At 60.3% G+C, this 25,399-nt stretch overlaps 2 protein-coding genes across 2 annotated transcripts in view; both read right to left on the bottom strand.

The window, feature by feature from the left end:
* Window positions 1-4,157: 4,157 nt before the first annotated feature.
* LOC106888849 (cysteine-rich protein 1) lies at window positions 4,158-8,255 on the bottom strand. Its single transcript, XM_014943356.1, has 5 exons — window positions 8,152-8,255; window positions 5,192-5,286; window positions 5,002-5,059; window positions 4,828-4,875; window positions 4,158-4,519 (listed from the first exon to the last, which is right to left on the bottom strand). The coding sequence occupies exons 1-4, from the start codon at window positions 8,189-8,191 to the stop codon at window positions 4,835-4,837; spliced, it is 234 nt and encodes a 77-aa protein (XP_014798842.1). The 5' UTR covers window positions 8,192-8,255; the 3' UTR covers window positions 4,158-4,519; window positions 4,828-4,834.
* Window positions 8,256-17,734: 9,479 nt separating this feature from the next.
* CRIP2 (cysteine-rich protein 2) overlaps window positions 17,735-25,399 on the bottom strand; it is a 7,997-nt gene continuing 332 nt past the window's right edge. Inside the window, exons 2-8 of the mRNA XM_014943434.1 lie at window positions 23,107-23,201; window positions 21,149-21,206; window positions 20,277-20,417; window positions 20,039-20,107; window positions 19,506-19,600; window positions 19,176-19,233; window positions 17,735-18,929 (exon numbers count right to left, since the gene is read on the bottom strand). Of these exons, the coding sequence (XP_014798920.1) occupies window positions 18,862-18,929; window positions 19,176-19,233; window positions 19,506-19,600; window positions 20,039-20,107; window positions 20,277-20,417; window positions 21,149-21,206; window positions 23,107-23,201 (584 nt within the window). The 3' untranslated portion in view covers window positions 17,735-18,861. The remainder of the gene's footprint in view (window positions 18,930-19,175; window positions 19,234-19,505; window positions 19,601-20,038; window positions 20,108-20,276; window positions 20,418-21,148; window positions 21,207-23,106; window positions 23,202-25,399) is intronic.

Here is a 25,399-nt window from a genome sequence, read left to right as displayed (position 1 = left end):
GCCTGCAGAGCTCCTGCTGCCCAGCATCAGCTGCACCATCCCTCTTACCATTGCCCAGACGAGAAGGCAAGATTTGTGAGGTGTTAGGACATGGGCAGACACTTTCTTGAGCTACAAGAGAGCAGAGCTCTTTGAGTTCAGCACAAATCAGCCTTAAAAATACCCAAAGCAGGGGTGAGCTGGATACCGCCCAGTCACAGACCAGCCCCACATAGCAAAGAGCAGGCACCCCCTGCAGCTGCAGCCCCTGTGCCACGCTCCCCTGTCCCCGTCTGCCCCTGAAGGGGACACAGCTTTATTTGGAGAGACACACCGGCAGGGAAACAAATCGCTCTCCGCCCCACGGCAGGTGCCTGGCCCCACCTGTGCCATAAGGTCTGTTGTGTCCCCAAGGTGCCGGAACCTGCTCTGATGAGAGGCAAAATCACTGCCAGGGAAGTGCCAGAGGTGTCACATCAGTGTCCCTGTCAGTGTGGGCAGGGGAGGGTCAGTGGCCCCGCTGGCATCTCACTGAGGCAGCACAGAACCAGACCCCCCGGCTCCCCAACACGTGCTCGCCCAGATGTGAGCTACAGCTGGCTCCCGCAGGCACCATGGCAGGGCACAGCCCTGTCCCTGGGCTGCGGCTCCTGCTGTCACTAACAACAGCCCTAGGGAGTGATGCTGAGGGCAGCACCCTGCTGTAAGGCTTCCAGTAAGTCTCCTCCTTGCCAGCTGTGGGCTCAGGGACACATCTGTCCCCTGCTTCGGATTAAGGCCTGCCCCGTCTGTGCTGGGAGGAAGACGCAGGGCCAGGTGACGCACACCCACCCCTCCTGCTTGCACCCTGCCTTCTCCAGGGGCTGAAGCAACATCAACAACCTCTTATAGATCAGCCGAAGGACCCCCCAGCCTCCCTTCTGCCTCTCTCTCCTTTTTGCTTCTGTACAGAAAGCCGCAGAGCCAGGGCGGGGAACAGCAGCAGTTTAGTTTCTGAAGCCGTCCTGCTTCCTGTCCTTGCCAAAACCTCTTCTGCTTCCCTGCCCAGGGCGTTGGGGCTCGCCTGCACCCGGCTGCCAGAGGAACGGGGGATGTTGTTTGTGTATTTTTTTGTCACAGTGATGAACTGTTTATAGCAACTATCGCTCCGCAATCCGCAAACTTCACTGATCTCAGCCCAAGCTTCCGAAATAACGGCAGAGGAAGCACAACCCCCTTCCTCCGCGGTCAGCAACGACAGTGTTTCAGGTCATCAAAGCAGGGGACCTTTGTGCTGGGCATCACCATGCTGGAGATCACCCAACACCTTTTGCTGTCCCACCTTGGAGGCTGGGACCATGCCCTGACCCCACCTGCAATGGCAGCGATGTCCCCCTGGCTGTTGGGTAGCAACCAGGAGGGACATGGGGGCTGCCAGCCACCTCCCAAGGATCTCCTCTCTGCCTCAAGAGTGGGGGGAGCACCCAGTAGGGCACATCGAGCCAGCATCCCTCAGCTGCTTCCAAAAAAAGCTGGGATTTGCCCTGAGCATCCTGTTCTCACCAGCTCCCCTGTTGCAGGAGCAGCACAGCCAGGGCATGGCTGTGATGGGAAGGAGGGACCTTCCCTGCCTGTTCCCACCTCCACCGGGGCTTAGAGCTGAGAGCATCGCAGATGAGCTGCCTGTCTGTGCAGCTCATGCTCCAGGCCACGGAGATTTACTGTTCAAGGGAGAAAATACTGTGTCTGCTGACAGCCCACCTCCCCGGCACGCTGGTCGCTGCTGAGCCTCCCCACACCTCGGAGGGGAGCGCCTGGCTCGGGCGCGGATTTCCTATCCAAATGCAATACAGCTGTTTCTGCTTCCTCTCCAAAGACCAAAGCGAGTTTTAAAAAATCGATTTATCATGTATTTTTTTCTCTGACTGAGGCTCCTCGTGGATGTGGCCCGTGCCTGAACTGCCCAACCTCACGGCATCGAGGCTGGAGCAGGCAGAGAGCATGACTTGTACAAACACAGCACTCGGAGGGGAGTATCCTGACAGCAAGTCCTGGGGCTAAACGCCATCTCAGTGGGAGTGCCTCTTGCAGGGCAGTTAGAGAAATAGGACAGTCAGAAGGAGCTTTTTTGGGAATCAACACCCAAGGGCTTGTCCCCAGAACTCGCTTGAAGGACTCCCAGTTTTTACACACCCCCCAAGGCATAGCATGGAGTGAGGCAGCTTCAGGCTCAGGTTTAGCTTCTTTGCAGGTTTCCTGAGGCTGCGCAGACCTTGCACAGTGCCTACCTCCCTCCATGCACCCAGGGCAGGGAGAGCTGTCCCCAGCCACCACACCTACCTTGCCAATTGGGAGCAGGGACCGACACCAACAGCATCCCCGGGGAGCTCTTCACAAGCAACACCCTGCCTCCTGCCCCAGCTGCAACACTGCCCACAGAAAGGGCCTTCAGCTGGAGGAATGGGCTGCCCTAGCCTCTCCCCAGGCAGCACTTGTTTTCCATACCTCTCACTGCTTCCCCGCTCCTGCCTTCTAGCCTGGCCCCTTGCACCTGGAGTTAGCTTCTCCTGTGAAAGGCCCTGTTAGGAAACACCAGGAGCCCAATTCATGGGTCCCTTTCCCAGCTGGACACACTTATGCAAGCCCAGAGGATGACGAGGCTTGTGTTTGCTGTTATTTTTAATGCTGAGGGTAAACGCTATCTCACTGGCATGCTCAAGGCTGCTGAGATTATATCACTAGTTTGCTTTGAAGCCCAGTTTGCAGAGGAAAACCATGTCTCCAGTGCCCCAGGGGCAGGCTGGGTGCCAGGAGTGGTGCAGAGAGGGATTGTGTCCTGCTGGCTGGGAGCTGTGGGTGCTGGCATCCCCGGGAGGCTGCTGGCGAGGGCAACGGTGGGAGTGGGAGGGCAGGGGGCCCTACGAGCCCTGTCTGGCTGGGAGACGTGGTGGTGGCCACACAGAAATAGCCAAGGTTTGCCTTTGACACAGACGCCTGCATTTGTTGTGTTAAATGGGTGGGAGGGGAGACAGCGCCGGCTGGTTGAGTTTGTCCCACTGAAGTGTGCTTGGTGGGTGCCAGGCACCCGGGAAGTTTTAAGATGCTTATCAGATCAGGCTGCTTTTGACACCGAAGATTTTGACATCAGACATGCACCTCTGACCCCTGAGGGTTTTGGCCAAGTCCCAGTAAGGCCAGCGTGACAGTAAGATGTAGAGCAGTCTCTAAGGAAATGCATGCATAAGCCGTAGACAAAAATATCTCTGAATATGTAAATGGGGTGGTTCAGGTTAGGGAAAGACATGGTTAAGAAACCATTTTAGAAACATCCCTCAAGTCAACATCTTTTATATCTGTCAGTTCTGTTCCTCCAGTGGGACAAAGAGGTTGAAACAAGAAAGAGCAAAGCACTTGTGAGCCAGCTCTCGCTTTGTAATACTGCACCTTTGCTTTTCTTACCGAGGGAGGCTGGGTCTGCCTCGCCAGCAACCTCCTCCTTACTTGGCCTTTCCGTAGGGCTGCTCAGAGCACAAGAGCAAACACCAGGTTTTCCTGATGTGACAATCAACTGCTTCCCAGCAACACACCTCCCTACCCCAACTGAGAGGTGAAAAGTGCCATCTCAGATCCTGGAGCAAAGAGCTGGGGGGCTGCCCACGGGCATGGCTTTCCAGCAGGCACTGCCAGGGGCCAGGGGGTTGTTGGGTGCTGGAGAGACTGTGGGTCAGCAGCCTCAGCCCCTTGCTCAGCAGCACTGCATGCCTCTGTCTGAACCCTGTTACAGCCACAGGCAACAAGAGGTGGCTCATGGCAGGAGCCACCACACTTCACTCTTCTGCAGACGTCATGGCACAGACCCAGCGAGGCTGTAGGTGGGGTATGACCTTCCTCCTGAGCCCAGGAAGACCACGCCTCTGGGCAAGCACTGGTACAACACCCGCCACCCCTCTCCCTTGGGGCACGCTCAGCCCCGGTGCCCGCAGCACCCAGGGGCTGCTTTTGCCCCGCGTGGCTTGGGCAGCCCCTGGGTTGGGCAACCATGGGCAGGACCCCACGCACCCCAAAAGCAAAAGCACATGGAGCCATCACACGGTGTGGAGCTCGACCCAGAGGCCACGTGGGGGTCCTTTTGGCAAGTGGCAAGTGCTTTGCAAACGAGTCCCGCCGGACCTCCCCTTACAGAGAGCACAACCACTACATGGGGGAAGCATCTTTCGGTCTGGGTTTATTAAAGACTGAGAATACAACTGTGGGCCCAGCCACAAGAGCCGGGTGCCAAAAGCAGGGCTGGGTTTTGGCTGGAAGGGTGCGGTCTCCTCTCCAGGCGGCCTTCAGCGATACCGGCCAAATTTCCTATCCGGCAGGGCATCCCAACGCCCCCACCCCAGCAGTGCTCCATCTGGAGCAGAGCCCCTTTCCACACCAGCCCCAGCCTCGGTTACTTGTCGCTTTTTAACGTGCTAATCTAGTAGAGAGAGTGAATTAAAAACAAAAAAATGCATGTCTGTCGCGGTGCCTTGGTGCTGTCTTCGGGCTGTGCTGGGAACCCTGGCCGTCAGACCTGGAGAGGGATGGAAGAGAGGGGTGGATGAAGTCAGGCTGGGCTGGGGAGTGGAGACGTCCCAGGGACAACATCATGGCTCCGGGGCACACCCTGCCTTTGCCGACCGGCCACAAAGCAAAAGCCTTTGGCGTCAGTGGCTCGGGGCTGGTGGAGAGGAGGAGCTGGCGCCCAGGAGGTTGCTCCCAAGGCCTGGCATGAGGGCTGGGAGTCACAGAGAGACACCTGCCTTCCCTGCGTCCCTCGGGGAGGGGGGTCAGCCCCACCAGCCTGGAGGCAGAAGGGGAGCTCCGAGGGGAGGCACCAACCTGAGGTTTACTTGAACGTGTGGCTCTCGGCTCCTCCCCGGCCGAACCCTGGAAGTCAAACAGAGCGTGGTCAGCATCGCTGGAGCGCACCGAGGGATGTCCCCTCGCCAAGAGACAGGAGCCCCGAGCCCCCTTCCCCTCCCTCCCACAGCCCCCCGGCCACAGCAGCCCTACCTTTGGGCCCGAACAAGGCGGCGTAGCAGGGGTGGTTGCAGTACGGCTTGCCATCGTGCTGTGGGGACAGAGAAAGAGCATCAGCCCTGCCTGTCCCCGGTAGCCCTCCAAGCTCCATCTCTGCCCATCCCACTGCTCCTGCAGTCCCCTAGCTGCGGGAGACAGGGACCTCCTGGGCAGCAAACCTCACCTCTGCATGGCCTCCAGATGTCAGGGTCTTGTTACACTTCTCGCATCTCAAGCAGGGCCGGTGCCAGTCCTTCCCCAGAGAAGTCACCTTCTCGGCTGCCACAGAAAGGAGGTGGGTTAGCTGAGGCACTGAACGGGCACAACAAGTTGGTTTTGGCAGGTTGGCCTCCCTACCACCAACCCTGGGGAGGACATTTTGGGGCATTTTCTCGAGTGTACTTGTCCAGGACAGAGGGCACCATGTTTCAAACCCAAGTGCTTGCTGTGCATGCATATCACCATGCCCACATCCAGGCACCTGGGTCTGAAACCACCCAGGGTGAACACTACTGCATCCATGGAGGTGGACCAACCTCTATCCATCTTCCAAAGATCTGGGAACCTCTCCCCTTCCAACACCAGCCTGCAAGAGGATGAATTTCTCCCAGGCCAGCTGGAGCCCAAGTGATCACTAGAGTTTGCAGGGGTGAAGGGGGGATGCTGGCAAGGACCAGGAGGCAAAGCCACCACCGTGCCCTGCCCCAATACAAACCAGTCCCCTCCAGCCGCCGGCAGTCTGGCCACAGCTCTGATTTTGCACACACCATGGCAAACCAGAGCAGAGCTGGAGCTTGGCCGGGGTTCAGGCGGCTGCGGAGGGGACAATGTGCTGTTTGCTGGGGCCAGGACATGTTTATGGAGAACAGGGTGGCTTTTAATTGCGGCACAGCGGGGGAGGTGGGTATTTTCTGCAGAGCACACGTGCCCTTCGTATTGGCAGCTGCGCTCCTGGGGATTTATTAAGTGATAAAGCAAAGCTTTCCACAGGAACCTCGTCTGAGCACTCTCCCCATGCCTGCAAAAGGAGGTCGAGCCATGGGACAGAGCCGCTGCTGACAGCACATGCGCCGGGGGGGGCCTCAACAGCCTGAAGCACCTCTTCTTTGGAGTCCAAATACGTCCACAACAACTTATGCAAGGAGCGAGCCGGCGGCTGCAGAGGTGGGAGCGGGGGCAGTGCCCAAATGTCACGAGGCAGCCCCGCTGCTGTCCCCGAGCGGCACAAAGAGCCTCCTGTGCCCGTAGCCCGGCGGGGGCTGCAGCATCCTCCCCTCGGGCAGCCCCAAGAACCCAAGCCTGGCTGTGGTGGGACCCTCCCATCCCAGGGTTTCTGGAAAGAGCTCAACCTCCCCACCTCTCACACAAGCATTGGCCCCAACACTCGGGCAGGAGCTCTGCCGAGGGGCGCTGCAGCAGGGCTCCCTCCAGCTGAGATGCCCCTGAAAAGCTGGTGGTGGCTCTGCAAACCCCGTCCCCAGTCCTCTTGGCATCTTCTCCTCCTCACCCTTGCTCTCTACAGACATGATTTGGCCAAGGAATGCTTGAGCAGGACCACCAGGCTCTGAGAGCCCCAGGGTGCACTGGAGCAGAGCTTCCTCTGCCGGCACTTTTTATCTCCAAGCACAGAAATCAGGCAGTGAGCTCAGTCCTCCAGCCACTTTTGAACTCTCCTCAGTCTCCGCATCAACAGAGGATGGTTTCGTAAGAGCAACCTGATAAGTGCGGGGGCCAAACCCCTCCTTGGTCAAACGGCCCCGTCCCCACGCCTCCACGGCCGCACCTGTAGGCACGGCAAACCCAGCTCACCCCGACTGGGATCAAAGCACATCCACAGGGACGTGGGAAAGGCAGACGCCAACACCAGGACCTTAGTAGCTCCTGGTATCAAGCCACGTGGGTAAATGAGGTGCCCCAGGACCATTGGTTGCAGGAGGGAGCCACAAACTGTATTGTGCCAAACCCTGACCTCAAAGCCTGGCTGCAAGCAGTGAGTTCAAGTTTAGGCGGAGATGTTCCCCAACCGCAGGAGCCATGTCCCCAGCAGCCCTCCAGGCAGCACCCACCTCAGACCCAGCACACCTCCCCAGGGCAGGCATCACTAACGAACAGACATGGCTCTTTGGCAGGGAGAGCAGCCCCTGTGTCTGAGCCCCCGATTTCTTTGGCGTGGCCAAAGTAGAAGTTGGGGCACACACACAAGCAGAGCAGAAATAAGGCAGAGAGAGCAGAAGTTAGTCCCACATCCCTCATCTCTAGTCCATTAAAAAGCAGGGAGTGCTTACAAGCTGCTCCCAGCAAACACCCTCCAGTTCAGCTAAATCAGGGAAGTGGGAAGGTCTGGCAGCCGGAGCCCGCCTGCTCCAGCAGCTGCTACCAGCAGGGCAAGAGGCTCGAACCCCCCAAATATCGTTGGGGAGGACAGCGGGACCACGGCACCAGAAGGTGCAAGAACCTTGAGCTTTGGGGCCCTGGGTCTGGGGGGAGGACATCTGCCTGAAACCCAGTCAGCAGCCCAACAAGGCTCACGTGGATGAAAATTAACTCCCCACGGCTGGCATCTCGCTGTGCTAAACCACGCAGGGCAACACGCGGGCAACCCACTGACCCAGGAACATGCCCCAGGGAAGGATTTATCCTTGGGAAGGTACTCGCTTGCCCTCTCAGGCTTTCAGAGCAGCAAGCTACGCTGCCTGGGCCTTTGAACTCAAACCGACACGGGGCTGCAGGTGACGTGGGAAGGAAATGGGGCTGAGCTCCCGCGCCATGCTGTGGCCCTGCCTGCAGGCTGGGGGTAACCACTGCATCCCACACTGCGCAGCAAGACACCTTCCCTTTGGGTGGATTTATAGGGCCACCCACCCGGGGCACCCATGGCGCATGGGTGCGCAACTTTGGGGAACCCCAAGAATTGGCAGTGCTGGGGCGCACAGCATCGGGATGCCCAGGACCCGTGGCGCTGGGGTGCACGGGGACCTGTAAGCACCGGGGTGCCCTCGGGGACCCGCAGCACCGGGATGCCCCCGGGGACCCGAAACCTGGCGGGGTGCAGCATCGGGGCACCCACCCCGGCTCAAGCAGCCCCACATCCCTGCGGCCCCGGCGGGATGGAGGCGGCCCGGGGAGGGAGCAGGGAGCCCTTACCGAAGTAGACCTCCTTCTGGCAGCGGGGACACTTGGGCATGCTGGCGGTCGGCTCGGCTCGCCGCTGGCTCCGGCTGTGGGATGCCCCCCGCCGGCCCCGCCGGAGTCACTGCCCGCCCGCCCCGCCCCGCCCCGCCCAGATGTGCGGCCCCGCCTGCAGCTGGAGGCGGCCGCCCCGGGGCACGGCCCTGCGGGGGGCTCCCGGGGCGCGGTCCTGCACCCCTTCCATCCCGCACCCCGACACTCCCTGTGCCCTCCACCAGTGACTGCACCCCCGCGCCCTTTGCATCCTGCATCCCTACACCCCTTGAGCCCCTACACCCACTGTGCCCCTACACCCTTCACACCCCTACACCCCTTACACCCCTACACCCTTCACACCCCTACACCCCTTGCACCCCTACACCCCTTCACCCACTGCGCCCCTACACCCCTTGCACCCCTACACCCACTGCCCCCCAAGTCCCTGCCAGCCCCCTGCCCACGCTTGTGCAGTGCAGGTGGCCGAGAGCCCTGCTCTCAATGGGGCTGGAGGTGCGAGTTGCATCTGTCATTTAACCACACTCCCATACAGGGTCATGGGGTGCTGACCACGGGGCTCAAACCCTCTGAGCACAGAGCTGTGTCTCCCAAAGAATCGTAAAAGTCGACCCTCTGACAGCGTCTCCTGCCCGTGGGGAAGTCTGGGGTATGAGATGAAGCAGGAGGGAGCTGTAGGACTGTAACCCCCCCCCATCTTGCAGGACCTCAGGAATGGTGTGGGTGTGGGACACGGCTCCGCTCACCCCAAAGAGCCAGCCCATCTGCACTGCTGACTGCTGTCATTTTATTAGGAGCGAGGACTTGCTGTTCCTTTGTGCTTGGCTGAGAAGGAAATGAAAAGCCTATCCAAAGGTCTGTTTTGTATGAAACAATCTTCCCCAGGGCACGTTGCTGTGCTGCAAAGGTCATGAGGGCTTGTGAAACCCAGCACCAAGACGCCTAGTGTCTGCCTTCCAAAATGCAGGGCACGCCTCACCCTCCCACGGGCACCAACAGGGCCCTGTTGACACCAGAACCCACTCATGGGTGCAGGAGGCGCCGAGCTGTGCCTGGAGGCACAGTTCATGGTTCAACTTGGGATTGCTTTATGACTGAGACTGGCTCCAGCCTCCCCTCCCAGCGGAAGCCCTAATCCCATTGATGCACCCCACTGCTGCCCTTGGTCCCAGGGTCACCCCACCTCAGGGTGGGGAGCATCTCCAGCACACTGCTGCAAGGGCACCGCCGGGCTCAGCAGGGCGGTCAGCATCCTGCGCCTGCAGGGACATCACTGGGAAGCCTGCTGCCCCATAAATTGTGAGTCACGCTGAGACAGTGTTTTACAGCATGGGAGGAGAGGTATCCTTCTAGGACTACTTACCTTCACCTTACCTCCTCCCAGCCCGTCCCACCCTGAGGTGCCACACACACGTAAGCACTGTGTTTCAGCCACGCCACATCCCCCTGCACCAAGCCGCAGTGCCCCACGAGCACCTGGCTGCATTGCCCAGGCCAGGACCCCCTCCCTGCACCACACTGGGTGCAGTGGGCACCCTGATAAAACGTGGGGGGACAGGGCACATCCTCTTCCTTCTTTGGGGGCCCTGCTTCCCCTTCCACATGGTGCCAGGCTGCTTTGAGGCCACTGCCCAGCTGGGACAGCCAGTCTTTAGCTGTGCTCCCTTTTAAGGCAGGTTTTGTGCCGGCGGGCAGTGGAGAACCGTCCTCTCCCAGGTCTCCTCCAGCTGGCCCAGCCCCGTGGCCAGTCCCCACAGACCACTCAGCCCACAGCAGGAATGCTCCTGTCCAGCCAGGGCAGACTGTGCCCCCACATGGCACCGCACACCGACCAACCCAGCTGAAGCAGAGCCCAGCTGCCCCCTCCCCTCGGTTCTCCATGCACTTACTGGATGGAGGCTGTCCATGCCACAGAGCAGGCACAAATCTGGTGGCAGCTCTCACAAAGCGGGTGCTGCTGAGCCACACACTGCTCTCTGCCAGCCCTGCCCACACAGGGCTTTATGCCTAGTAGCCACCCCTCTAGCCCCCCTGGTTTAGCCTGGCCGGCCCAGCTGTGGGGATGCTCACACTTCAGGCTGCCCCCCTGGCTGCTTCACAAAGGGGTGAGCCAACGCCTGGTGCTGGAATGTGGTGCACCATGCAAACCTGCAGGAATTATAGCAAGCCAATAGCAGGGTGAAGGTTTCCATGGGTCAGGAGTCCCCAGATTCTACGCCCCACCGGGGCTGGGCATGCATCCTGCTCATTGCCACTGCCCTGCTCTCACCCCATCAGCCCGTGGGCACAGGGGCCACGGAGAGTCCCTGGCAGGGAGGGAGGGAGGAAGGGCTGCAGGTGCTCCTGGAGCACGGCATCACCTCAGGAGCCTGCGGGATGCAGCCTCTTGCTCATTTTACAGGGAGCAAGTCCATAAACACCCCTAATGGCGGTGTGTGAAACCCATCAGAGCGCCGTGCTGGGGCAATAAACCGAGCCCTTGCTGGCCCAGCTGGAGGGAGCTGGCTGGAAAAGCAGCAGCAGCCCAGTTTTTGGAGAAATCACTCCTTCTGCCACCCAGGGTGCCCCTGGGAATCAAAGCCATGCCATGACTGTCTGCAAGCTGTTTCGGCATGGCATTGAGCAGGGGCCAGCCCATCCCTCTGCAGCAGGACGCTGCCCATGGCACCATGGCCAGACGGGCAAGGGCAGGCAGTGGGAAGCTCTGGTGCTGGGCAGAGACGGCTCCAGGGAGCAGCAGGACATGGGCAGGGGCGGTGTCTTCAGCAAAGCCAGGTCCCAGCCTGAGCACCACTTCAAAACAAGGTTTGTAGCCTTCCAGGGAAACTCTCCAGCCAACACCATGGGAGAACAGCCTCCTCAGCAAATCACAGCCTTATCTTATCTGGAGACCTTGTTCCAGCTAATTTACCCATTAGAGCAGAGCACGCCTCGGCTGTCTGTGCCCTCTGATAGGAATCTGTGGGTGAGGCTCCATCCCAGCGCATCAGGCGTCAGCACTCCTCGACGATGACGTAGCAAGGGTCCTCAGAAAGACCTGGGATAACCCATTTGTTTGTTTGGGTGGCGTTGTTATGGCCAGGGTCCCCTCCCTGGTCCCTTAGTGAGCACCAGCGAGAGCCAGCACCACCTTGCCCAGGTCCCTCTGCAGCACAGTCAGTGCAAGGTCCTCACAGCCCCCAAGAGCCACCCCAGGTGTTTCCCAAGCTGTTGGGGCAGGGTTTCCAGGCGAGAGCTCCTGGGCATGCCGGAGCTGTGGGCACACGCTGCCTGCCCAAATATCCCCCTTGAGCATCTTGGCCCCTGGTAATTATCCAAGTAATGACTGGAAAAGTCACGGGCGGTTTAGCTGGCGGGGCGGGTAACATAAGCCGATTTGGGTTTGTTTTGCTAACACAGCAAGAAAAAACAGCTATTTCCGTGTAGCAAAGCATCCCATCTGCCAGGGCGGCAGCTCCTGGCTCCCCTCCTGCCCCCTCTCACTGTAGCAGCAGAGGGGCTCCTGCGTTTCTCATGGCATGGCCCCCCAGCTCACTTGCACAGTGGGAAGATGATGCAGAAGGCACAACCTGGGTGGGGGGAGGGCTGGTGGCACCCCTGTCCAGTGTTTTCCCCACACCGGTACAACCACAAACCCTGCAACATCTCCCTCCCCGGCCATACTTCAACCCGCGCTCGTGCGAGTCAAGGGCCTGCTGCAGCCAAGATGATTTGTTGTCAAATATGCCCTGCCCAGCTCAGCATGGGACTCTAATTTGACAAGAAAATTACAGGGTGGCTTAAAAAGCAGCCTGGCGGAGGCTGGGGGGAGCTTCCAGGCATGTGATGCCATCAAAAGGCCCGCCAGATGCAGGCGCAGCGAAGCGGCACAGGGTACCCTGCGGTGGGGGGCCGGCGTGCCCCCCCCCTCACCCCCTCGCCTTCCATCACCTCCGGATTTACAGGCAGCTAATCCCATTACCGGCCGGCCGGGAAAAACAACAGCACGAAGGCGGCTGTCAGGGCAAATTACACCCACAGGAGAAAAAAAAACCTCTGGGTACGTCTTCATAAAGCTGAGAGGTGGCCAACAGCCCGGAGTAACTGGGAACAGGACGGGGCAGCGGGAGAGGCAGCGAGGGAGCAGGGGGCTTGGGGAAAGGGCTGAGAAAGGGGCACCTCAGGAGCCCAGCACGCTGCCACCCGTGCTGTAAAGCCCCAAATGGTTTGAGCCTGTGAAACACGCTGGCTGCTGTGCCACACGCCGTGCTCGCTGCCCTTCTGGACATGGGGCAGGGTCCGTCCCACCGTGGGACTATGGGCAATCACACAGCTGTCTCCAGCAGAAGCTGGAAAAACATTTCCAGCCCGGTGAAGGCAGCTGGCTGCCCACAGCAGCCCCTTGTGGGGTCAGCTCTCAGCCTCAAAAGCCAGGGCGTGAATGATTATCACGCGGTTAATATTACACTGCGTGAGCAATAACAAACATGGGAGCCCCGGGGCCGGCTCCCAGCCCGGCCAGGCACTGCCCCATGGCACAGGGACTCGGTGGGGACGGGGTGAGCCCCATTGCCAGCACAGCACGGGGGCTCTGCCCATGTATGGCCACGCTGGGGCTGCATCTGGGATTTCCATCCATCGGACAGAAGAGCGTGGTAGCCCTCCCCCGCCGCTCCAACCCCTCCAAATCCCAGCTACATGGAAAAAATCTCCTCCGATTTCATCCAGGCACCGTTCCCTCAGTCTCCCTGAGTACGGTCTGGCCAAAGTCTCCACCACCATCTGCTCTTTTCTGCAAGCTTTCCGTTAGTGGCATCCCAAGGAAACCTCCTGGCTAGGTCCTGCCGGGGGAGGGTTTGGTGCATTTTCCTGGCACGGCCCCGGCTGTTTCTGTTGTGGCTAACAAATCCAGCCAGGATCCTCGAGGAAGCAACGCCCGCTGCTTTGGGAAGCCGCCCAGCACCCATGAGGCATCTCCTCTGCCTGCTGGGGAGATGCACATCCATGCTGGGGGCTGGCAGGGAGCGTGGGCACCATTCAGGGGCTGCTCGCAGGGGACCAGTGCCAGGGACCACCTCCCCAGCCCTGCCCTGGCGGGGGGCACTCGCCGGGCAGTGCCGGTTGCCCGGGCTGGGTCCAGGCTGTTGACACCACACCTTTTTTTCCTGGTTAAAATTTCACTGGAGGCGAGGCCAAGTGGAAGGGGTGCAGAGGTGTTTGCTCTCTCCGTCAGCACGCTGCCTGGTGTGGTCATGCCATGGTGGCAGCTCAGGGAGGGGAGAGGGATGTAGCTGCTCCGCTGTGCCTTACCCAAGCAAGACAGAGAGTCAAGACAGAGGACAGCAAGAGGAGGAGCCGCCGGTTTGCACACCCATTAGCAGCGTGCACACCTCCATCCCACCAGCACAGGTATTCCTCCCCTGCAAGCAGCCCCAGGGCATCCCAGGAGCCCCCCCTGAGCTCCCAGGGCAGCCCCCTGGCTGCTCACCCCACCTGGTGATACAAAAGCTGCTGCAGACCCCAGCCTACATCCTTGGGGGGAAATTCCCAGGCAGCAACAAGACAGGGAGTCACTGAGGGACAGAGCCAGCACCTTCCTCCCCATTGCCACGGCCAGAGTCTGCATCAGCAGCTCTCACTGTGCTACAGCCCAGTGCACTGCACTGGTAGGGGGGACTTACAGCCCAAATCCTCCTCTGCTTGGTTTCATGCCGTTCCTGCTCCTTCATCCCTGCCCGCTCTCCCACACCCTCTCCAGTATTTACACCCAGTGCTTTAACCTCCCCTGGGGCCAAGCCAAAGCCCGGCCAAGCCAGGGAAAGCCACGCCACTTCAGGGAGCATTGAAGCAGCTGGTTCTTGGCCCTTGCGGCAGCAAGCTGTGCTTACTGGGTCGCTTTTAATATCCCACCTTAAATCACATCTTCCAGCACTTCATCCCTTTTGGCTCCTGCTTATTGACTTCCCAGCAAATGCTTTAAATGCGTCTTGCTTCGCTGCCCAGCTGTGCTGCTCCAACCCCTGTCAGGTCAGAGATGTGCTGGAGCCACAGCCATGCTGTCCTGCCATCGTCCTGCATTTTGGGAGCCCCTCCACACTTCAGTTGCTGTGTCTCCCTTTCCTGCACGGACTGTCTCAGATGTTGTAGCACAGGGCTGCCCTCCTCATTCCTATCCCCACCAAGTCCCTTCCCTGGTGTTTTCCATGTCTGCAGCCTGCTGTGCCCCTCTGGGACCAGCCTTTGTACACTCACCGGTCCCTCTTCTGTGTCACTAATGACAGCACAAGTGATACAGCCCCATTTCTGGTGGCACAGGTGCTCTCAATGACAGCACAAGTAATACAGCCCCATTTCTGGTGGCACAGGTGCCCTCACTCTTCTGTTGAGAAGCACCACTAGGTGACAATCCTGCTTCTCCCGAGCTGGCACCCATCACCACAACTTTCCTGAAAACAGGTTGATCCCACTGTCATGGCAGCTGGTGGGATCCCTGCCCTGCACCCAGCGAGGAGCTGCACGGCACGGCTCCCTGCTGAGCTCAGCTGGCTCCCAAGAAAGCTGGGAGCCAGCAAGGGTAATTGCCCAGGACAAGTTCACAGGGCTTGGGGGAATTCCAAGCAAAGCTGCATCCACTTTGTTCTCTTGTTTTCTTCTGTACCCTGGAGAGCATGGCTGTAATCACCAGAGGCCTCCAACTTTTTTATCCCACTAGCAAGTCTGAGCTGAAAAAAAATGAAATATTTGACATCCCCAAGGGAAAGGATGTTTTCCAAGCCTCAAGTAAAGGAGCATTTTCAGCTCACATAGGCCTCCCAAAAATAAATACAAAAATGTATCAAGGATTAGAGGCCAGAGCTGCCTTCTCTGCTCAAACTGCCACCCTGCTGTGTTGGTGCCCCAGTCCCCACACCAACCTGGCAGTGCAGGGACAGCCCCAACACCTCAGTGCACACACAGATAACCCCATGTGGTATCCCAAAGCTCTGCTATGTCCTTCAGCTTCCTGGTCTTAACACCCACCCTGGGGGCGGCCGCTGTACCTGGGGGCCACCTTCTGGCACAAGGAATGCCCAGCCTGCCTCACCCCATCAGGATGACGGGACAGCGAAGAGACATCACCCACCTGGAGCTTGAGCAGCTGGGTTGTCCATCTTGGGGCAGCAGGAAGCTGTGAGGGATGCAGGCTCCCCAGCATCCCCTTGTGCAGCAGAGCTACATTTTGTCTATTTTTATTTTCATTGCGTTCCTCTGATACAACTCTCATGGGGAAAAGAAAATGCAAGCAAAAAAAAGAAAGGAGGAAAAAAAAAGCCAGCCCTAGACCAAAATAGAATATTGTGTTTGATGGCAGCTGCCTGGGAGCAGGCAGCAGCCAGGATGTTATACCTTCTCTGCCCTGCCAGCCCCATATCCCTTCGCATTCAGAACTAACGCAAGTACCAGCCATCAGTGCATCCCCTCCCATCCCTGCTGCTGCCAAAATGCCTGCTTTCTTACCTCAAGACCACTGGTTAAATAGCCACCAGCAGCTCTGCATCAGCTCCTTCCCATCCCATCAGGCTCTCAGAATCAGCTGCGGGCCCCCTGCAGCGAGCATCCCACCTGGAGGCACTGCAGGGGGACCCTGCTGCGTGGTCCCTCATCGAGGGGCTGGGGCCAGTGCCCACAGCGAGGATGCTGTCAGGGCTGGTGGGCTGGGCTGGGCACACAGCGTGGGGCCAGGTGGGCGCTGGGGAGGGTGACACCACCCCACCATCACCCCTGAGCTGCAGGCAGCAGTAGGGAGGAAAATCAGCCTGGGCAGTCCCTCCGGGAAACTCCCTGCTGCAGGGGATTGCCACAGGCTAGCAAAAAAAGCTGGCATATTAAGCTCGTTAATTAATGATGAGAAGTAAGGGTTGCTGTGAGAGCTGGATTTGTGCCAAGGGCTTCACCGGCAGCTGTGCCAGGGCCCAGATGGGCAATGGGGACCCCCCACCCCAGCACTGCTGCTGCTGCTACACGGGGCAAACTTGGCAAAGTTTGGGTGCGAGGGCCAGGGGAGGAGCCGGCAGAGTGACACTGCTCTGATTCCCGGCAGCAGCCTTGTCCCCTAAAGCATCAGAGGGGTCAAGTCTCTATAGAAACCCCACCAAAACACCAACACAACCCATTTCCCGGCCCAGGAACCGCGCTGCCGAGCTCTCCATTCCTGGGAAAAGGCTGTGTCCCGCTGGGATTGCTGCCGGGAGAGGGAAAACCAGCGGTTCCCGCACCCACCACTCTGCCTGAGCCTGGGGCTTGAATGCTCCCCACAGGCACGATGCACGGGCAAAGCCAGCACCCCTGTTCTGCAGTGCCCACAGCGTTCCCTAGCCATGCCCGGGTAAGGACAAGGGATGTGGCCAGCACCCACCCACCCCTCTTCTGCACGGTGATGGAGCAACTCTGGGCTGAGGCTGCTAGGAGGATGCAAAACATCACAGGGGCCACCAGATCCATGTTTTCCCCCGCAAACAAGGATGGTGGGGTGCCCGTGTCCCCAGCGAGGGCATAGCCAGCAAGCAGCCCAGTGGGGCTCTTGGAAGAACCTGCAGGAGGGGACAAGCTGGAGCGGCGGTTCCCAGAGCCGGTGTTTGCCTTGGCAGCCCCAGCCTCCGTGCCTTGCCTTCCAGACGCCGAGCTCCTAGGGGGAATAGCTGGATGTTCTAAAACCAGGCCTGGCAGCGGGGCTCTGGTATCTGGCAGGGGACACGGCAGCTCCCAGGGGTTGGGGAAGGGGGTGGAGGAGAGGTGGCCTGTGCCCCCACACTACATTCCTGTCCCGCTGCTGCCGGGCTGGGCTTTCCCACCACACTCAGGCACCGTGCCTGCTCAGCAAGCCCAGGCTGGGGGGAATAGTGTCCCCTGCTGCATTACACCCCTCTGATAGTTTTTCACCTTGCAAAGCCAGGGAAGATAAGATCAGACATTTATCAGACAATTATCAGAAGATAATTTCAGACATGGAATGGGCTGCCCAGGGAGGTAGTTGAGGCACCATCCCTGGAGGTGTTCAAAAGACGGGTTGATGTAGTGCTGGGAGGTATGGTTTAGTGATGATGCTCCTTGTTTGTTGTGTGGGTGTCTATTTTTGTCAGTTAGGTTGACGGTTGGACAAGATGAACTTTAAGGTCTCTTCCAACCTAGAAGATTCTGTGATTCTGTGATCCCATCCCTTCCTTCCCTTCCCATCCCATCCCATCCATCTGCAAGGTCAGCACAGCCTGCTACGAGCCCATCCTGCTCACAGCCCATGAAGTGGCCAATCCCATCCCATCCCATCCCATCCCATGCATCTGCAAGGTCAGCACAACCTGCTATGGGCTGTGAGCAGGTTGGGCTCATAAAGTGGCCGTGGCTTGTGCTGCACCACGAGCAGCTCTGGCCTGGCCAGCTGGGGCTAAGGCTGCTCTGTCTTGCCCCAGGAGGAGCCAGCTGGGGCAGGACCATAGTGGCAGGGTCCCCACACCATCCCGGGACCGGAGGGATGCTGCACAGCACATACAGCTTCCCCCGCTTCCCTCCAGAGCTGAGCCACACAACGCATCTCTCAAAACCTTTATTGTCAGCAAATAACAAAAGTCAGCCCCGTGGCGGCACAGGGAGCCTGGAGAGAGCGGGGTGCTGGCACCCCAGGGCTCGCCGCCCCGGGTGTCCCTTCCACCAGGCCCCTCCACGACCGCCTGGGCAGCAGCGGGGCCGGGCGTGCACAGGGGGGACGGGTGAGACTCGGGGTGGGGGGTCGGGGCACGTGTCATTCTCCAAAGCAAGGGGCACATTTACAACTGCTTATAAATAAACAACAACAACGAGAAACCTCCAGCTCTGGGAAGCAGGCGGGCGTCCCGCCACCCAGCCGCCAGCCCAATGCGCTCTGCCCTCCAGAGGGGGGGAGCAGCCCACTCCCCCGGGGCTGTGGCCACCAGGTGCCACCCGGCACAGGCTCTGCTGCCATGGGGGAACAGGCTGGATGAGGGGCACCAACCCAAACCAGCCAGCAGAGAGGTTTGGGCTCCTGCCCGGGTACATGTACAGAGATGCCCTGGGGGTGCAAGGATGGGGATGCAGGGAGGTGCCAGACCCTGTAACCCCAATGGCGTCTGGGGTCTGCAGCGGGCTCTGGGGACAGCGAGAGCCAGGGCATGGAGCCCAGGAGGGGCCAGGAGAAGGGCAGTGCTGCCAGATGGGCCAGAGCCCTCAGGTGACACATGCCACAGCTGCAATGGCAAAGAACAGGGGTGGGTGCTCTGACCACCAGCCCCCATCCCCAACCCCAAGTGCAGGGGGCAGCACCCTCCCACTCCCATGGTGGGACTCCTGCCAAAACCTTCACCCCACTTTCAGCCCCATGGGTGCAACCCATCGTCCCCTGCACATGGTGACATCCCCGCACCCGCTCTGCTCCCTCTCACACTCGGGGGGCTGGTGGGCGGGCTGGGGAGGGCAGAGCACATTGGGAACCACCAGAGACACCTTCTACCTTTGCTTTTAAACACTGAAGCTTATATTAGAGACTATGATATATAACCCGGGGGGCAGGGCTGTCCTGCCCAGAGTAGAGACAGCAGAGAGAGCACAGGTCCGTGGCCAGCCTGGCAAGGGCCTGCTCTGGCTGTGAGCAGGAGGTTAGTACGGGGGCACAGAGCAGGCGGCCAGGCAGGGGGACACCGTCTAGGGCTGGTTCTTCACCTCGGGGTCTTTGTCGTAGATGTAGCTTCCCACAGCTCCGGTGTTGACGCCTGCACAGGGGGAGATGCAGGAGGTTGAGGACCCATGCGGGAAGGTGGCACACTCCAGGGAGATGTGCCCTCTGGTCAATGGCATACACAGGGGGAGATGCAGGAGGTTGAGGACCCGTGTGGGAAGGTGGCACGCTCCAGGGAGATGTGCCCTCTGGGCGATGGCATGAGCATCGAGAGCAGTAGCCCAGGTGGGGCGCGTGGCCCTGGACCAGCTCCCCACCCCACGCGCCCCCCAACACTCACCCTTGGGCCCAAAGAGGATCCCATAGCAGGGCTTGTGGCAGTACGGCTGTCCGTCGTGCTGTGCGGGGCAGAGAGAGAAGCGGGTCACCCGGGGTGGGCAAAGACCACGTCCCCCTGGCTGGGCACCTCTCCCACCCTGCTCACCCCCTGCAGACAGCTGCACCCCAGAACCTCTGGGCTGCTGGAGCTGCTCCTGCCAGCCATGCCCTGCCCTCTTGCAAAGGCAGAGGCTGCCACGCTGGTGTGACGTGACGCAGCTCAGGCAGGAGATGCCATGCCAGCATCCCCCATGCACACTGCCTGGGGCTCTTGGGGCAGGGACATCCTTACCTCGGCGTGGCCCCCCGGGGTCAGCGTCTTGTTGCAGCGCTCGCAGCGTAGGCAGGGACGGTGCCAGTCCTTCCCCAGCGAAGTCACCTTCTCAGCTAGAGCAAGGACAAGGAGGGGAGGTCACCTCTTTCCCCCTGCACACACGCAAAGTGGGAGCAAGCCCCATGGGGACATCACCTCTGCATGCAAAATCCTGAGACAGCCCTCTGCACCCCGGCCTCCCGTGTCTCTCCCACCCCTCTGCTGCCTCACAAGTGACAGGTTGGCTGAGGACAGCTATTAAGCCCACGCCACCCACCTGGGATGTGACAACAGGGGACAGGATGTACATGAAGCCCTGCACCCAGGAGCTCCTCCAAGTGGACCCATCCCTGCAGGCTCCTCGGGCACATCCTTCTGTGCCCCCAGCCCCACCTCTGAGCAAAACCCCCCTCCCAGCCCCTCTGCATGCCCCAGGGGTCCTGCATGGAGCCCCAGCACCATGGGGCCATGCCACCCCAGGGCAAGAATCCACTGCCCGCTCGCCACCTTACCAAAGTAGACTCTCTTGCCACAGCGCGGGCACATGTTGGGCTCCCCGGTGAAGGTGGTGACACTGGAGGCTGGAAGGAGAGAGGGCATGGGAAGAAGAGAGACATCTCAGTCAGGACACGTGGGTGTGGAGGACCCCATACACACCCTGCACCCCACACCATCACCAAACACGGTGGCTCTGGACCAGCTGAATGCCGTGGTGGAGGGCCAGGCTGCCCATCCTGCCCTGCCCCTCACCTTTGCTGGGTCCCTTGGGAGGTGCAGCATTCGCCTTCCTCTCCTCCACCTTCACCGGGTGCTCGATGGGTCCCGGAGCGGTCTGCCCCTCGATCTGCGGCTTGTCATAGATGTAGGACCCGGCACCACCGATGTTCACCCCTGCAGTGGGGCAGAGAGAGGCTGCAGTGACCTGGGAGCACTCAGGGTCTCCATCCTCCTCCCACCCCCTGTCCCACCTCCACCAGCCCCACTGAGCCACAGGGCCACTGCAGACACTGCTGCACTTCAGCCCCGGCTTGCTTTCTCCTGACTCAGGCTTTCTCCAACCACTTCTGGGATAGGAGAGTGACTCCACCTTCTGTCTGAATGGTTGAATGAGAATTTGTTTTTGAAATATTAAAAAAAAAAAAAAAAAAAAGAACTCTGGAAGAAAAACCCCCCCCCTCCACCACCCCTCACAGACCTGCATGGGTTATGCATTTGGGGATTCTGGAGATGTAATTCTTTGAAGCTGATCTTTGCTATGAATAAGATTACACACATTCCTGCTCAGCTTACTGTATTTGCTTGCATAATAGCTGCCTTTTTTTCTCCCCAGACTTTTCCTCAAAAACTAGGGCAGGGCTGCTCATGTGCATATTAAAAAAAAAAAAAAAAAAAAAGACAGCTGTCAGGACAAACCCCTCCCTCCAGCAGCTCTCCTCTCCCTCTGCACAAGGGGGCAGCAGGGTTGGGACTGCAAAGCGCTGGATTGATGCTCAGCCCATGGCAGCCTGTCTCCTGGGGTGTGCTTTCGGGGCCATGGCTCCCTGCCAGTGGGGCTGGGGGGACCTGTCCCCTCCTGCAGCCCTGGCCACGGTCACACAGGCAGGGGGGCAGCATGGACGTACCTTTGGGGCCGAACAGCGTGGCGTAGCAGGGCTTGTGGCAGAAGGGCTTCCCATCGTGCTGGGGAGAGAGGGAAGGGTTAGGGTGCTGAGCGGCGACCACGGTTCCCTCGGGATTGCTTCCGTCCCCACTGGTGTTCAGGGACCACCACGGCCATGCCCTCACCCCAAAATGCCCCCAGCCTGCGGGTCTGCCTAACCCAACCCGAGCACTCCAGGATTTCTCCTGCATCAAACGCTCTGGCTGTTCCCACACGTCGTACCACAGGGCTGGGGCACACCAGCAGCTGAGAGACATCTCCATGCCCCAACCCGGCCGTGTGCCGCTGGGACCCGGCAAGGCACCACCGTGCCCGTGAAGCATCCTGTGCAGAGCCACGCAGCACCATGGCTTCCATCCCCTCCTCCTCGCCTTGGCCAGAGATCAGAGGCCCAGGCGCTATCAGCCCCGCTATCAGCCGGGGCGATGATGGCAGCAGGAAGGCATGAAGCGGGCGATAAGCCCCGGAGCTCCTGCAGCCGTTTTCTCAGGGGCCAGCGGGAACCCAGTCCAAGAGAAAAGAAAGAGCATTTGTGGTTGGGGCAGGGGGGGGGTCAGCAGGGCTGCCACGCACACGGCTCCACGTGGAAAACCCACGGGGACCCCATCCCCAGGCACAAACCCACCCCATCCCCTGCTCGGCTCAATGCATCACCTGCTTCGTGCCCCCTGTTCCTGCCCTCCCTCCCCTCTTGATGCCAGGCAAAGGACACCTTGCCCCAAACAGGGCAGGGCAGTAGCTGAGCAGAAGCCATGTCCCTTCCCTTGCCACCTCAAGCCGTGCCGTGCCAAAGGTGAGGGCTGGCAGCGTCCGGGGGCAAGGCTGAGGGAGCGAGCGGGCAGCGGGCTGGCAGCAGGCAGCTGCCATATATTGCAAGGCATAAATACCCGTGTGCTGGCAGTGTTACCGTGCCGGAGGGGAGGGTAAACATTTAGCTGGTCTCCCCGCGACACCTTTCCAACCCGGCCGGACACGCCGGCTTGAAAGGAGGGAGAAAAAGCAGGGAAGGGCCAAATCCTGCTGTTGGCGCGGTCGGTGGGGGCTTGGCTGCCGTTCCCCATGGGTACAGAATCTGGCCTTATATGGAGAAGTAGCAAATGCCCAGGGTTTAACCCGGCCCGAAGCACAGAGCTGCCCGCACAGCCCCAGCCTCGCCAGCAGGACCGGCCCCACTCCCCCCATGGGCTGGTGGCAACCGGCACAGCTGTCCCTGCTGCCACCGCCTGCTCCCCAGCTGTGCCGCGCGCTAAAGCCGTGCTAAAGAGCTGGTGACACTCTGGCATGACAGGCACCACGCAAAACCCAGGGCACCGGGTGTCACGCGGGGGCATCGCACAAGGAAAACACACTTGCTGCCGGGCACGAGCACCGGCCACCGCCAGCGTGGCACCTTTGTGCTCCCACGTGCTGGGCAGCCACGGTGGCATCGCAAGCCCCAGGGCACCGAGAGCACCAGTTCCGAGCTAGCATCACCATGGCAACTGGTGCATCCCCCATTTTCGGTGGTTTTCACCACACTGCAGTGCAAGCTCTCAGCACCCGCATGCCTTTGCAGCCAGTGTGATGCCCAAAGAAGCCTGCCCAGTGCATGGAGCTGCTTCAAGCACTTGCCAGGGCACACCAAGTCCTGCCACAGTCTGCTGGGAGCCACACCGGGCTGGGCATCACACATGGTGCCAGCACCACTCTGTGGCTTGCCCAGGACTGTGCACGAGAGCTCTTGAGCACCACGGGTCACACCATCTGAAGCCACAGTGTGCAATCCTGGCCTTGCATGCCACAGGGACAGCCCATCCCCATGGCATCGGGTACCCGCCGCAGCCCAATTCCTGGGATTCCCCATCCCTGGGGTGCTGGAGAGGCCACCCCTGCACGGCAGCACATCTCCCCCTCCTCCCCATCCACCCCAGCAGCTCTTACCTCAGCGTGCCCACCCGGGGTCAGGGTCTTGTTGCAGCGCTCACACTTCAGGCAGAACTTGTGCCAGTCCTTGCCCAGGGAGGACACCTTCTCAGCTGCAGGGAACACGAGAGAGGGGTAAACGACTGCCCAGCACCTGGGGAAGCCAGGCTCCGGGCACCACGGGGGGCTGCTCATCAATCAGCACGCTGTGCAAATTAGCCATGCCACAGGGACCGTGCTGCTGCAGCCCTGCAGGGTCCCCGAGGCCATTCAGGCCATGTGTATGGCCCCCCACCACCCTGGGTGCCCACAACCTCTGACCCCCCCTCCAGCCCCGGCTCTGCCATGGCACAGACACCCTTTCCCACGCACCACTCCAGCAACGGTAGCGTTTCTCTCCCTACTCCCTGCATCTATTTTTACCCGCCACGTTACCCAGGGTGACCCTGCTCCCATTCAAATATTTGGTGTTACCATGCCCACCCCACCCGGTTACTCATGCCTCCCCCATGCACACGCAGCCTCCTGGGAGTCTCAGCCACAGCTCCAGCCCTCGGCCTCCCAGTGCTGGTCCCAGGACACCCGCTCGCCTCCCGACGGGAGGATGGGACAGCAGACATCCCCCAGTGTCACCAAAAATGGATGTTTGGCCCCAGAAAACACCCACCCATCTCTTGGGTGCGCGGGTGCTCACCCCTCACCCCCGGCCCGGGAGCAGGCAAGATGTGCAGACGGGTACATGGGCACCATCCCCACGTTGCCCCGGAGTGACACAAACCGGCAGAGCAACTCGCTGCCGGCACCAAAAACAGTTTCAAAGCATCAGCGGGCAAATTCAGGGAAGGAAAATGCTTCCCGACCGGTTACACAAATGCACCTCCTCCGGCTGGCCCCGAGCTGTACGTCCCCAGGAGCACCCCGGGAGGTAACACGGTCTGCCAGTCCTCATCCTGCATCCCCGGCCTCCTGCTGTCCCCCCTCCTTGGGGGGCCAGGTGCTGCCCTGTGCCCCCCACCACTTCCCGTGCGCCCTCCCTCTCCCCCACACATGTGTGGAGACAGCTGGAAAACAGCATGATCCCGTTAAAGCCACCGTAAAACTAAATCAGAAGAGCCAAATAAAATATTTAACAAGCAAATAAAAGCGAAACCGGAGCCTGGCCCTGCTCTACAAGAAGACCTCCTCCATGACGGCGGGTTTCCCAGCCCTATTTTCCCTGAAGGCCTCAGCAAATGTCACCTGTTTGCATCAGGTCGAGATGGGGGTCAAGAGCTCCCCGAGGGCAGGTCCTGGCTTCCAGAGCCACCCTCCTCCCAAGGCAAACAGCTGTGTCCGGGGCACGCCACAAGGCCAAGATAAGCCTAAACAATGGCCATTGCCACCCAAAAAAACAGCCCTGGTGCAAAGCAGGGTGGGGGGTGGCAGAGGAGGGCAGTGCGAGGGGGCAGAGCCGGAGCCATTTCATTGGGGTGCAGGGGGGAGCATCCCCAAGCAAGCACGTGAAGGACGGGCACGGGGAACCAACATCAGCTCTGAACGGACCTCCTGGTGATGCCACGTGTGAGTCCAGGTTGGACCAAGCCCTAGGTGGGAGCAGATGGCTGGGGGAAGGGATGCCCCTCTGCAGCTGGGGCTCTGTGCCCACCTGCTCAAAGCTGCCAGGGCAAATCCCTGCTGGCCCCCAACCCCGGGTGCTCAGGAGGGCTCACCCTTCCCCAGCCCCTCGCAGCAGGGAGCATGTGGGGAAGGGGAAGGGCCATAGCCTGCTCTCCCCTTCCTCCACAGTCCTCAGCTGCCCCTGGGGGCAGAGGACCAGCCCAAGGGCACACAGCCCCTAGCCCCCCAAGCGCTCCCCAAAAGCGAGGGGGACACGGAGGTCCCAGCACCCCACGGCCTTGGGGCAGTGGCAGGAGCCCTGCATCCCCCCCCAGCCGGAACCAGTGGCTCCCCGGGGGTGACCAGGGAGGGAAACGGAGCGTGATGGCCTGAAAGCTGAGCCAGGGGCTCGGGGCCAAGGGGCCGCTCGGCTTTGTCACAGCGGATGCACAGCCCGGCCAGGCTGCGCTTCGCCTGCGTCACCCCCGGCTCCCCCCAGGCCCAGCATCCTCACGGCCCCGGGTACAAAGCAAGGAGGAAACTCCCGGCGGATGTTTTCCAGAGGCCATTGCAATTACGGCCAGCCACAGCCCACACCAGCTCCTTCCTGCCCCCGCGAGATGGGATGCCCCCCCAGTGTTCCTCCCCCGTAATATTTCAGGCAGCTGTAAATCCCTGCTGCTCCCTGACAAACACACCCCCCCCCCCCACCCCC

Source organism: Calidris pugnax, unplaced genomic scaffold, assembly GCF_001431845.1.
Source record: "Calidris pugnax isolate Ruff unplaced genomic scaffold, ASM143184v1 scaffold63, whole genome shotgun sequence".
NCBI classification, from domain to species: Eukaryota; Metazoa; Chordata; class Aves; order Charadriiformes; family Scolopacidae; genus Calidris; species Calidris pugnax.
The sequence above is the reverse complement of the archived record's forward strand: the minus strand, read 5'-3'. Positions and strand labels throughout refer to the sequence as shown.